The sequence below is a fragment of the Propithecus coquereli genome, unplaced genomic scaffold (genome assembly GCF_000956105.1).
Source record: "Propithecus coquereli isolate 6110/MARCELLA unplaced genomic scaffold, Pcoq_1.0 Scaffold217, whole genome shotgun sequence".
NCBI lineage: Eukaryota > Metazoa > Chordata > Mammalia > Primates > Indriidae > Propithecus > Propithecus coquereli.
In genome coordinates, this window is record NW_012146856.1 from 2,659,657 (window position 1) to 2,672,225 (window position 12,569).

At 52.8% G+C, this 12,569-nt stretch overlaps 1 protein-coding gene across 4 annotated transcripts in view; it reads left to right on the forward strand.

The window, feature by feature from the left end:
- The window catches only part of STEAP3 (STEAP family member 3, metalloreductase), a 31,655-nt gene that overhangs the window by 4,324 nt on the left and 14,762 nt on the right, over nt 1-12,569 (forward strand). For 2 of the 4 annotated variants that reach the window (XM_012644681.1, XM_012644682.1), the window contains one exon: nt 11,992-12,491. In XM_012644681.1, coding sequence (XP_012500135.1) covers nt 12,000-12,491 — 492 coding nt within the window. In that variant the 5' untranslated portion in view covers nt 11,992-11,999. Of the gene's footprint in view, nt 1-95; nt 516-1,868; nt 2,281-11,991; nt 12,492-12,569 lie in introns of those variants that run through there. The other 2 variants (XM_012644683.1, XM_012644680.1) reach the window with 2 other exon arrangements.

Genomic DNA, 12,569 nt, shown 5'->3' on the forward strand with positions numbered 1-12,569 from the left:
GTGGCTGGTCCTCGGAAATGGCTCCAGACTTGGCAGAAATAAGGTGGTTCCTGGAACTGGGAGGGAAGGAAGATGGTGCTGGGCCCAGCAGCCAAGGACTGTGATGGGGAGGAGGGTTCCATCCGGGAAAGCCCTGCCCTCCTGGTAGTCCTGGATCAGGAGGCTATTCCTGGATCCACAGCCCAAAGGGGAGACCTTACAACACCCGTGCCGGTGTGAGCTCTGGAGTTCTGGAGTGGCTGCTTTTTGTCCTCCCATGGCCTTTGCTGGAACCGCCCTGAATGTCTGGTGTGGCTGTGAGTGGAGTACCGAGTGGAGGGGGATCCCAGGATCGAGGGAGCTCAGTGAGAACCACAGGGAGCAGGTGTCACAGCTGACCTGCAGCCCTCCAGGAACTGGGGTGCTTGTGAGCCCCTGTGCTGCCCGCGCCTTGGAAGTCTTGCTTTCCTAAGGAAGTGTGGCTCCCTCACAGTACGGCTTCTCCAAGGGGACCCAGAGACGACCCAGCAGCTTTGGTAAGAACAGAGTCCTGAACACCCCTGCCACCCCCCACCTCAGCCAGGGACACTGGGCCTGGGGCTGCCCAGAAACCTGCTGCTGAAGCTCCCTGGGTGATTCTGGTGCTCACTGGTGAGCCCCGTGGGCCCAGCAGGTACCTACCAGCCTCCTGTGTGGATGTGCAGGAGTGGGGGACACACAGGTCCCTGCCCTCAGCTGACCCTGCTGAGTGACCAAAGAGCAGCAGGGCACTGGAGGCAGGGAGGTCAGGGCCGTGTGCGGTGAGTGGCCAACGGCCGAGCAAGGAAATGTGTGCACAGGAGCCGCTCTAAGGGAGGTGTGGGGGGGTTTCCACATTCACTGTTTTGCTTAATCGTCAGACCAGAGAGGGAAAGCAGCCTGCCCGCGGTCACCCTGCTGGCACGTGGCTGAACCGCAGTTCACACCCCAATCCACCAACTAACACAGCTGCCCCTCTGAATTCAGAGTGGGGAGAGATTGCTGGGTGGGGGAGCTGTGGGGAGCTTACGTGCTTGGGCGGGGTCTTCGAGGAAGGGGGATTTGGATGGGCCAGGAGGAAGTCGAGACTTGGTGGAAGTCGTGGTGTTGGCCGAAGCGGAGGGGCAGGAAATGGGAGGCGGGGCGGTGGGAGGTCAGTCTGTGTACAGGCCTGTGCTGGGCTCTGGGGAGATTCGGGGACCTAACTGTGCCCACGGGAGCCCTCACTCTAGGAAGACAGGCAGACTTTGGAGGCCACGGAAGTCAGAGCACTCTGTGGGCCCATTCGGGTCGTTGGTATTTATGATAACAGAGTAACCCTGCCAGGGCCTGGTGGTGTGTGTTCTGGTCATCAAATGCCCAGGGTTACTTCGAGCTGACGTACGCCAAGATCGCTGGTTTCCAGACAAGTTGAAAACAATTGAATGTACTTGTCCCTAAGAAGGGACTTAGCACAATTTACTTCAATGATACAAAAGCCTCCAAACCTCTGGCCTCCTTTGGGCTGCAGGTGTGGCCTCCAGGTCAATGGAAAAGCCATCCGCAGCCGCAGGAACGTGCCCGTGTCCCCAGTCCACGCTTTGCCCTTGGGACAGTGCTGTCTTCTGTTATGGATTTTTCCGTCTGTCTTTCTTCCCACCGTGGGTACTGACTAGCAAGTAAAGATGACAATGAAGCCTTTGTCGGTACAAAATGCCGAGAGAATTATCACTAAGCCAATGACAGCCACGGTGATTGCAATAAATTTCCCACACAGAATTTGATAAATTGCCACTTTCTACAGCCATTATGTTTGTCTTTGTATCCTGAAGAGTAAATGCCTCTCCCTACCCCCCCTGCCTTTCTCTCTCTCACGTGCATGTGCGTGTCAGATGACATTTATTCATTTTATGCATCCTGGGTTCTACTGGTCGTCCCGCCTCAGTTCCTGTAGCAAAGAGACCTGAGTCTGAGCCACTAATTATCACCAGTGAGGTTTCCTCCCCAAACAGGAAGTATCAGGCCTGACTGCTCTCTCTCCCAGTGCACTCTCTAACCAAGCATCAGTCACCACTCCCGCCCCGGCCCTGTGGCCAGGAGCTGGCGCACAGGCTGAGGGGGAGGCAGCCCAGCTGTCCCAGCCCCTGGCAGGCCCTTCGCCTTCTGAGAAACCAAAAGTCAGAACCACAGTCAGGCTGTCCACAAGCTGGAGCGAGAAGGGGTGGTCCGGACCACAGTGGGGTTGTCAAGGGACTCAAGCTTCAGACCCTTGTGCCGGCCAGATGTCACACCAGCCTGCTGTTGGTAAGTTTGGTTAAGGTGCAGACCCAATGTGGCATGGGTCGTGTGCGGGTCCCTCCCACTAGCCCCACCAGTCCCTGGCCTAGTGCACCCCTCGAATCTCTGGGGAGTCCAAAGAAATTAACACCTCCCGAGGCGCGGTGCCTCCTTGGAAGTGGCAGCAAAGAGTGCAGTATGATGCGGTTCTTGCCAAAATCAAATGGGAAATGTTCTCTTCTGCACATTTTCATGGCCCCCTTTTGAGGGAGGGGAGTCCAGGCTATTAAATCAGGAGCCTTTGCAAAGTAAAAGGTTCAAGGATTTATCATACACGGTGCCTTCATGTAGTGACAGCAACAGCTTTGTGGGATCTGGTGTGTGAGAGTGTGTGTTTTTAAAAAGATGATCGTGTTTATGATGCATTTCTGTGGAATGCGGGCCCATTTAGATTATAAATTTTACTTATTGGTAAGCTTTTCTGCATTGGTTTCTCACAGAACTGTTGCTGCAAGTAATTGAACCAAATTTTTCTAGAAGATTTGAAAATCTAGATGTTTGTAAAAAGCCCTATAAATTATTCATTCACTTTTATTTTGCAAAGTGGTGTGGTGATAAACTTGTTTTCCATCAGAGGAAACTTGCACGTATGTGTCTTTGTGTGTGGATTGGCTTATGTGTGTGCCTGAGCTTTTGTAGGAACTTCTCAGCCTACCTTTTAAAAATATAATGATTTTTTTATGATGTCTAAATAACGATTCCAGGCAGTATTACAAGAAATGTAACAGTAAAATGTTTGTAAAAGTCCATCAGAAAGGAAAAAATGCCCACAGAGAAAATAGAAATGCACCAATTAAGATGTGTGTGGCTGTAACTGAGCTTTTAAACCCTGATTTGAAACTGGCGTCTTCTGTCCTCTCTCCTCTCAGGTCAGCTGTGGGAGGCCAGGGGTGGGATGTGGAGAGGGACCAGGGGTCAGTGGAGCCTTCTGGCCCCTAAGACTGAAGGGGCCCTGTAAGAACAAAGCCTGGGGGCTGTGCTACCGTGGTTGGGTCTGGGATACAGGGCAGCCCCGATCTGCAGAAACAGCCTGAGAATGGGACGCTGGAAAGTGTGAGTTGGGGCAGCTCAGGGAGGAGTAGGAAAACCGAAGGGGAAGAGAGCAGATGACATCAGAGCCTGGTGCCGACCAGGTGACCAGCTGTTACTCACATCTATGGCAAGGCACCTCCGGCCCTCACCACCCTGGAGGCAGCTGGAATGCAGGCACCAGGTGGGATTAGGGCACAGTAGATCCGGGGCAGGCAGGAGCCAACTCTGGGGCCCAGAGGGTGCCTGGGCCTCGGTTTTCTCACCTGCAAAGTGGAAGTAATGACAGCCTCCCACAGGTCAAACCCTACATGCACACAGCCACAGGCCCGCTCTCTGGCATTTGACCCTTGCTTATTGCAGCTGTGCCCGCGCCAGGCACTTGCTGGGTGCTGGGATGTGCCTGCTCAGCTCCTGTCGGTTGGGGAAGGCAGACCCCATGTCCCGCAGGAGGCCCGGGATTTCTACATGGGGCAGTCATGGGGCAGGAAAGGGAACTTCCCTGAAAGCTGCCTTTATTTGCATAGCAAGTGCCCGCTTTTTACTTAGATTGTATATTTCAAATCCATAAAATGGGGAAGACTTTATAGAAGCTGTTATTCATTTTACCTGACTAGGAAATGTGAATTATTCATATCAAAGAGTGTTAGTTTTAATGTTAACATTAGCATGTGGGGAGGGGTGAAGGAGATTATTAGGGGTAGGGCCCCACCACCATCCACCCCTTTGGACCTTGAAGGGAAAGTGTGCACCATTGCATGCCAGCTCCATACCTAGGCTGCAGCGGTATTAGAAAATCACGGTATTGTGATTTCATTGCCAATGGGTGCAGGGGGCCCCAGCTAGGTCCTGGGGAGAACAACTATGTCTCATAAGCACTCCCCACCCTCAGGCTCAGAATCTGGTCATCACATCATTCAAGCCACCACATTAATTGAGCACCTACTGTATGCCAGGCCCTGGGCTAGGTGCTAGAGGCACAGAAATGAATAAGAAGTGGCTCCCATCTGGGGGGGTGACAGACAAGTGAAGCAGTGTGTGCAGTCAACACTAATGTGACAGAAGTGGAGCGAGTCCCAGATTATGAAGTCTCCCCTGTCCTAGGCCCAGACTGTAGCCAGGAGCTGCTCCCAGGGCTGCCTGGGCCAGCTCTGGGGACTCTTGCAAAATTTAGAGCTCTTGCAAAAGTCAGAGCTCTTGCAAAAGTTGGAGCTGGCATGTGGCAGGTGGTTGGGAAGTGGCTGCATGACTCTCCCCACTCTTACAGCAGATGAAAGATGGGGCCAACTTCCAGTGTCCGTGAGAGTCCAAAGGAAGAGGCCACCAAGGGTCAGGGGAGGGCCCCCCAGAGGCTTCCTAGAAAAGGCAGTGCATCAACTGGGCAAACCAGGGGCAAGTGTGCATCCCCAAGCCCAAGAATCAGGTGATAGGAGGTTGACCAGGTGTCTGAGCTCCTTGGCAGACGCCTGGAGCTATCTCTGTGTGTCTTAGCTGCCTCTGCCCCCACGGCCCCCTGCCCAGGAACAGGGCCAAGATGCAGCCCTGATTCTACATATGCTGCAAGGCGAGGGGTGGGGGCAGCCACAGCCCACAAGACCCACCAGCCCCAGGGTTTGCAGCTCCAAGTTTCCCTGAAAAGCAAGAATCCACCCAACTCCAGATGCTGAGGCTGCAGATTCAGCTGCTGCTGCCTGATGGCCTCCAGCCTGGTTGGCTTAACCGGCCCATAGGGAGCTGGCTGCACCCCCATGCCAGCTCCCTGACCTCACGGGGCAGAGTGAAGCCACTCCTCCCTGGCTTCACAGCGCCTGGCTATGCCCTCATTAGAGCATTTTGTTCCTTGCTGCACTGGGTTCCCGGCTTTTCTAAGTGCCCAAAGAGGGCAGCCTGTCTTTGGCCATCCACACGGCCCTAATGCCTTGCTCCATGCAGGTACACAGGGAAAATAATGAAGGAATTTCTCAGAGAAGGATTGGCAAGATCAACCATTGCATAAAATTGCACAGGCTGTGCACTGCACAACTTCATGGGTCACTCTCCCCAGGGATTACAATGTGAATGGCGCCCCCTGGCATTGTGCAGCATGGAGACTCCAGTGCTTGAGCATCCTCCCAATTCCACCCCCCAACCCTCGCTTCCAGCCCCTGGCCTTGGTGCTGACCGCTGGGCTTTCCTCTTCCCCTTCCCAGCCAGCACTGACTCCATCCTGCCCATATGCTGGCACTGTGGAGTAACGGACGGTCATGAACTGTTCCAACTGTTCTCAGGGCTGGACTGTCGAGTCATGGTGGAGAAGGAGTCCTGGATGGGAGGCAGGAAACTCCACCCTCTGGGAACATCCTCCCAGTCAGAGTGTTAGGGGGCCCCTGGGTCCCCCAGCACTGTTCCTCTCTTCTCCTCCAGCCTACAGCGGCCTGTGACCCCCCTGGGCAGGGGAGGAGGCCACGGGAGCAGTGTGCCTCAATGGCTCCACTAACAATGCCGTGGTGAGGCTGACCACCTTCTCACCAGAGAGTCCCCGCTCTGGGCGGCCGAGGGGTGCGCAGGGATGAGGAGCATAGATGAGAGCACGGGTACTCGGCCTGGGGGCCAGGGAGGGCTTTATGAAGTGTGGTCCCTGCAGCAGCATCAGACATTCCAGGCATGGAGCCCAGGAACGTGTTTTCGCAAGCCCTCCAGGTAATTCTGATACAGCTCAGGTTTGACCTGGTATGGCCTAAGTGCTGGGGTCACAAAAGTGAGTAGTAGAACTGAGTAAACAGTTCCCCTCTTGACAAGCTTGGAGTCCAGGAAGGAGACAGACAGGAAAGAAAAAATATTGTCTAGTGGGACGGGTTGCTCTCGAGGGCTCTCTGAAGGCAGAGGCAGCTGGTGTGGGCTTGAGCCAGGAGCTGGGGGTCCTGGCAACCCCGATGACATGAGGACTGTCCCTGACAGGGAACGGGATATTGGGACTGTCAGCTGCTAGAGGGCTCAGGGAGCGCAGTACCCGAGTCCCAAACCACCAGGGCCCTGCCCCTGACAGCCAGCCTCTCCCTACGGTGCCCCACTCCCCAGCTCACCCGCCCCTTCTCCCTCCTCCCTGAGTCCCAAATAGCAGCAGGTTTTTTCCTCCAATGGTCTTGGGGAGAAATGGGCGTGTGCCTCCAAGCCATTATCTTAGAGCACATTTTTAGAACATTTTAAAGTAAATTTTTCCATTTGGCAGAGAACACCATATATTGATTTAGATGCATCTATTTCTGCTTTACACAGACAAAAAGGTTTACAAAAAATCCTAGAGAGAAAGAAGAAGAAAATGAAAAATGAGTGAATTTAACAGGCCTAAAACATGGCACTTTACTTACCTCATGTAATCCTTACAAGTCATTAAAGTAAGTAACATCACCGCATGGCGCGGGCGAGGAAACGGGCCCCAGAAAGGTGAAGTGACTTGCCCACGTCCTGACAGCTGCCCTGGGGAGAGCAGGCTGGCCTGGCAGGGCAAGCTCCCAGTGACCCGCTGTGGCTTCAGGTGTGTGATTCGGAGAGTCCCGGGGGCTGATCTGATCCTCTGCCTACTTAGGGAAGGGATGACTCTGGGGGGAAGAAAGGAAGAAATGGGCCCTAATGCCCCACCCACAGATTTGCAGCTGTGCGCTAGTTCCCCCGCACGACCTCATATAAACCCTCAGCCACGCGGGAGAATAGCAGGTGATGCTTCCCGTCCCCTCCCACTGCAACACTTCTGCCCTGTTCACTGACCCATCCCAGGAGCTGGTGGGGTGGGCCTCAGACCTCAGCACTTGGCCCATGCATGCCATCCCACGTGGCCCTGAAACGGCTGTCTGCTTGCATAGATGGAGTGCAGAGAAGTAGCTGTGTGAGCAAACACCAAGAGGACTGTTTAGCCCAAGGTACCGTCTCCCCTGAGGTCATGGGCTTAGAAACCTCAATGATGTGGAAAACAACTAGCAAATAACTTTAGAAGGTTACAGAAGCCACTGTCTTAGTCTGTTGTGTGTTGCTATAAAGGAATACCTAAGGCTGGGTAATATATAAAGAAAAAAGGTTTATTTGGCTCACGATTCTGATGGCTGAAAAGTTCAAGATTTGGGCATCTGCATCCGGTGAGGGCTACGGGCTGCTTCCACGCGTGGCGGAAGGCAAAGATCGCATGGCAAGAGAGGAAGCACGAGAGAGCGGGAGGTGCTAGACTCTTAAACAGCCAGCTCTCGTAGGGACTAGTGGAGTGAGAGAACTCACCCCTGAAAGAAGGCACTAATCTATTCCTGAGGGACCTGCCCCATGACCCAAACACCTCCATCACCGGGGATCAAATCAAATTTCAACATGAGTTTTGGAGGGGACAAACATCCAAACCGTAGCAGCCACCAACATTGATGTCACAAAATCCATGCCTTAAGCTCATGACACGTCCTTAAGCTCTCGCTCAAAATGTGTTTACACGTGCTAGTAAGTAACAGTTTGCGGTGTCTCGATTTCTCTTTTAATAGCAACTTTTCTTTCTTTCTAACAACTTTATTGAGCTATACTTCCCATACCATGCAATTCAGCCGTTTAAAGTGTATAATTCAATGGCTTTTAGTATATTCAGCATTGTGCAGCCATCACCACAATCAATTTTAGAATATTTCCGTCAACCCAAAAAGAAACCCTGTACCAGTCAGCAGCCACTCCCCATTGTCCCCCATTCCCTGGCAACCACTAGTCTACTTTGTGTCTCTTGGATTTGCTTATTCTAGCATTCCATTAAAATGCAGTTATATAATATGTGGCCTCTTGCAACTGGCTTCTTTCACTTAGCATAATACATAATACAGGGTTCATCCGTGTGGGAGCGTGTATCAGTACTTAGTTTTTTTTTATGGCCGAATCTTACCCCATTGTGTGGGTGTGCCACGTTTTGTTTAAGCATTTGTCAGCTGGTGGGTGTCTGGGTTGTGTCTACTTTGGAGGTGTTATGAATAATGCTGCTGTGAACATTGGTGTGAATGTTTTTGTGTGGATATGTGTTTTCATTGTTCTTTGCTATATGCCTAGGAGTGGCATTGCTGGGTCCCTTCTGAGGGACTGCCAGACGCTTTTGCACACCGGCTGCACCGTTTTCCAATTCCACCAGCAGTGGGAGTGATTTCTCCCCATCCTCGCCAACACTTGTTATTACCTGTCTTTTAACAAAATTATTATTATAGCCATCGTAGTGGGTGTAAAGTGGTGTCTCCTTGTGGTTTTAATTTGCATTTCCTTGAGGGCTAATGATGTGGAACGTCTTTCCATGTGCTTAGTGGCCATTTGTGTATCTTCTTTGAAGAAATGTCTATTCAAATCTTTTGCCCATTTTTATATAGGTCATTTGTCTTTTTCAATATTAAGTTTTTAGAGTTTTTATTTATTTATTTATTTATTTTATTTTTTAAAGGCAGGGTCTCACTCCGTCACCCAGGCTGGAGTGCAGTGTTTCGATCATAGCTCACTGCAACCTCCAACTCTTGGGCTCAAGCAACCCTCCTGCCTCAGCCTGCCGAGTAGCTGGGACTACAGGAACTCACCACCACACTCAGCTAATTTTTATTTTTTGTAGAGACAGGGTCTTGATATGTTGTCCAGGCTGGTCTCAAACTCCTGGGCTGAAGCCATCCTCCTGCCTTGGCCTCCCAAAGTACTAGGATTACAGGCATGAGCCATGAGCCCAGCCCATCTCCACACTGTTTACATTTAGAAAAGAATTCTGTGGGAGAATCTGTGTTTTCATTATAGCTAGCTGCAGGGTGCCAAGGCTGGCCTCTGATTTTCAGTTGCCATGGCACCCCTGCCCACACCTGACCCCACAGAGACCCCATGGCCAAAGCCTGCCCTGGCCACTCATATCTGGAGGGTGATTGGCTGCCCACAGAGAAGAGGCCATGGGGCTGTGGCCATCATGACTGCCCACCACATGTGGCCTGCTCAAGAGCAGGCAGAAGCTGGCAGGCAGGCCGGCGGGCCTGGTGTGGCTCCCAGCCATGAACACAACCCACACTGTGGCCCTGCCGGGAAGTGGGAGGGGACAGGCGAGCCTGGGCAGAGACCCAGAGGCCACAGGGACACAGGAGCCTCTATGGTGTTTTGTCCACAGCTTGGGAGGGGAGGTGGCAGGTCTGCATGCAGAGGACAGGCCTCTGTCCACCAAGCTGCAACCTGATCCCCTCTCTGCTCCCTCATCGGATCTATAAATAGATCCGCAGGGAGCCAGGGCCCAGAGAGGGTTAGTTACACCCTCACCTTCAGGCCACAGGGGCAGGCAACAGGGGGTTCCGCTGGACCTCTGGGACCTCCAGAACTTGTACCACCTGTCCTGCCCCAGCCCCCACGGCCTTTAGACTAGCAGCAGCCTTGTGCTGGGCAGGGGGAGGGCAGAAGAGTTTGATGTGGCCACTTTCCAGGAAGAGCTTAGAGGACACACACACAGACACCCCCCTCAGGAAAGATGGCTCTGAGCTAAACATACCAACCCCTTTCATCTTCACAACAATGCTTAGAGACGTGTAATTAATGTCCTCATCTTAAAGGTGAGGGAACCAGACATTCTGGAGAGAGGTCGAATCTGGTGTCAGCTGGGTGGGGGTCCTGGTGGGCGCTTGCATGTCTGTGCAGGTGTGGCCCTCCATCTGTGGACGCAGGAAGCATGGTCCCCGCAAAAAGGACCCTCAGTGGCTCAGCTCAGCCAGGCCCCGCTATGCTGTGAGAGAGGCAGGGCCATGTGTCAAAACCACTTTAAAGGTGTGGGAGGGGTTAAGGAGTTTCCTGCACTGTGGCGGAGGCAGGACAGGAAGGCGTGTCCCCTGACTCTCAGGATGGACAGACAGTCAGGACACCCCTTCCACACCGACCTCTCTCCCCACTGGTGCGGGCCCAGCCCCGCTGCTCTCCAGACGGCTCGCTGCCCCCTGTCTGGGCAGTAGGACTCTGAGTGAAGTCAGACGACAGAGCCAGACAGACCGACAGCCAGCTCTTCCTTCCCTCACCTATCTGTGCCACCAGAGCAAGTTCCTCAACCTCTCGGAGACTCAGTTTCCTCCTCTTTAAATCGAGGCTAGTAACATTGTCTAACGCATGGGGTCCTTGTGAGGACTAGAGGACCATCACTCCAGGAAAGGCCTGAGAACAGTGCGCAGTGCATTGTAGGCATCCCATAAATGGGAGCTTCTGTTGCCTTGTAAAAGGCCCATGCCACAGTTTTTAAAACCTTTTAGGATTGCATTATGTGTCATCTGAGAGCAGAGATGTGATCTCTGTTGACAAAGGTGGGAGCTGGGGTCCAGAGAGGCACAGGGGCTTGTCTGAGGACACACAGCTGGTTCATGGCCGAGCCAGGCCACAGTCTCCTGGCCCCCCTGCTCCATACTGGCATTAGACCCTGTACCCAGCCCTTACCTGCTGTGAAGAGGGTCCGGGGGAGAGCTGTGGAAAAGTGGGAGGTGGCAGGCATCCATGTGGGCGTTTCAAGCCCGTTCCAGGCAGGGCTTCTTAACCCCTGTGGTCCCATAGGCTGGTGAAGCCTGTGGACTTCTGCCCAGAATAATGCTCTCGTGTGCATAAAATAAAATAACCTAGTGTTAGAAAGAAAACATATTAAATGCAACAGTTAAAAAATGTTTTTAAAAGATGTACAGTAGCAATATGCATGTTTTTTTATTAGCACATTAAATAACAAGATCTACTAGCAGGTCTAATATCTACCATAATTTCAAATTAGTGATGAGTTTAAATAGTGTTAGGAAAACTTGTTTACAATTAAATTTGTGATACGACATTGGTCAGTACTGACGAAAAACTCTTTTGCTTACCTTCATACTTAAAGGAAATGGTAAATTTCATTTAGAAGTTGGTGACAATTAAAATATAATTTTTCCCATCCAAGTTTACTGTAGACTCCTGGCCCAAGTCTAGGGTTTCCTGCACGTCCACTCACATCTCGGGCCCAGCGAAGGAGATCCTAGGCATCCACCCTGCCTCAGGGGCCCGTTTACTGCCATGTCTCCCGGTCCTAGCCTTGGAGAAAAGGGCTTCAGGGTTCATTCCTATTATACATTCATTCAGCAAACACTGAGCACCACCTTTGTGCCAGGCCCCACAACAAATAGTGAGGTCCAAAGTCAGGTAAGACGAGGTCCCTGCCTCCAGCTGTTCCTCACGTCCTTCAGGGAGAGCATGAGCAGAACTGTTCCAAAATGCAAAATGCAGCCAAGTGCAGGAACACGCTCCCTCTTCCCGTGATGGTGAAGTGGAGGTTAAATGGTCTCTCCCAGCTAGTGACACCGTCCATCACATAATCCTTCCGAAAAGAAGTGTGGCACTGTATAGCCTTGGTCGTGGAAATCCCAGAGCCTTCTTTGCCACGCCCACTCTGCCAGTTTGTCCCGAGGAAATAATTCAGCAGGACGACAAAGGGGGGAGGGCAGAAGTCCTTCTCTCTCCTCTTCCTGAGTCTGTGCCCTCCTCAGGGCAGGCGCTGGGTCTTGCTCGGCTCATCCGCTGGTGCTGGCCCGTAGCACTCAGTGAACACCTGCTGCGTGAATGTCTGACTGTCGTGCAGTTACGATGGACAAAAGGAGGAAGGTGGCAGGAAGGGAGCCCTCCAGTGACCAGGTTCCTGTCTTCTTGCAGCCACCAAAATGTCAGGAGAGATGGACAAGCCGCTGATCGGCCGTCGCCTGGTGGACAGCAATGGCAGCCTTGCCGAAGCCCCCAGTGAGGCCCCGAAAGTGGGCATTCTGGGCAGTGGGGACTTTGCCCGCTCCCTGGCCACACGCCTGGTGAGCTCTGGCTTCAACGTGGTGGTGGGGAGCCGCAACCCCAAACGCACCGCTGGGCTGTTCCCCTCGGTGGCCCAAGTGACTTTCCAGGTGGATGCAGTGAGCGCGCCAGAGGTCATCTTCGTGGCCATGTTCCGGGAGCACTACTCTTCGCTGTGCAGTCTCAGCGACCAGCTCGCGGGCAAGATCCTGGTGGATGTGAGCAACCCCACGGAGCAAGAGCACCTTCGACATCGCGAGTCCAATGCTGAGTACCTGGCCTCCCTCTTCCCCACCTGCACAGTGGTTAAGGCCTTCAATGTCATCTCTGCCTGGACCCTGCAGGCTGGCCCGAGGGACGGGAACAGGCAGGTAGGTTCTAGCAGAATAACATCCATCATAACAATGCATATAAATGGCTAATTTTTCCTGTGGGCTTTCAGTATGCCA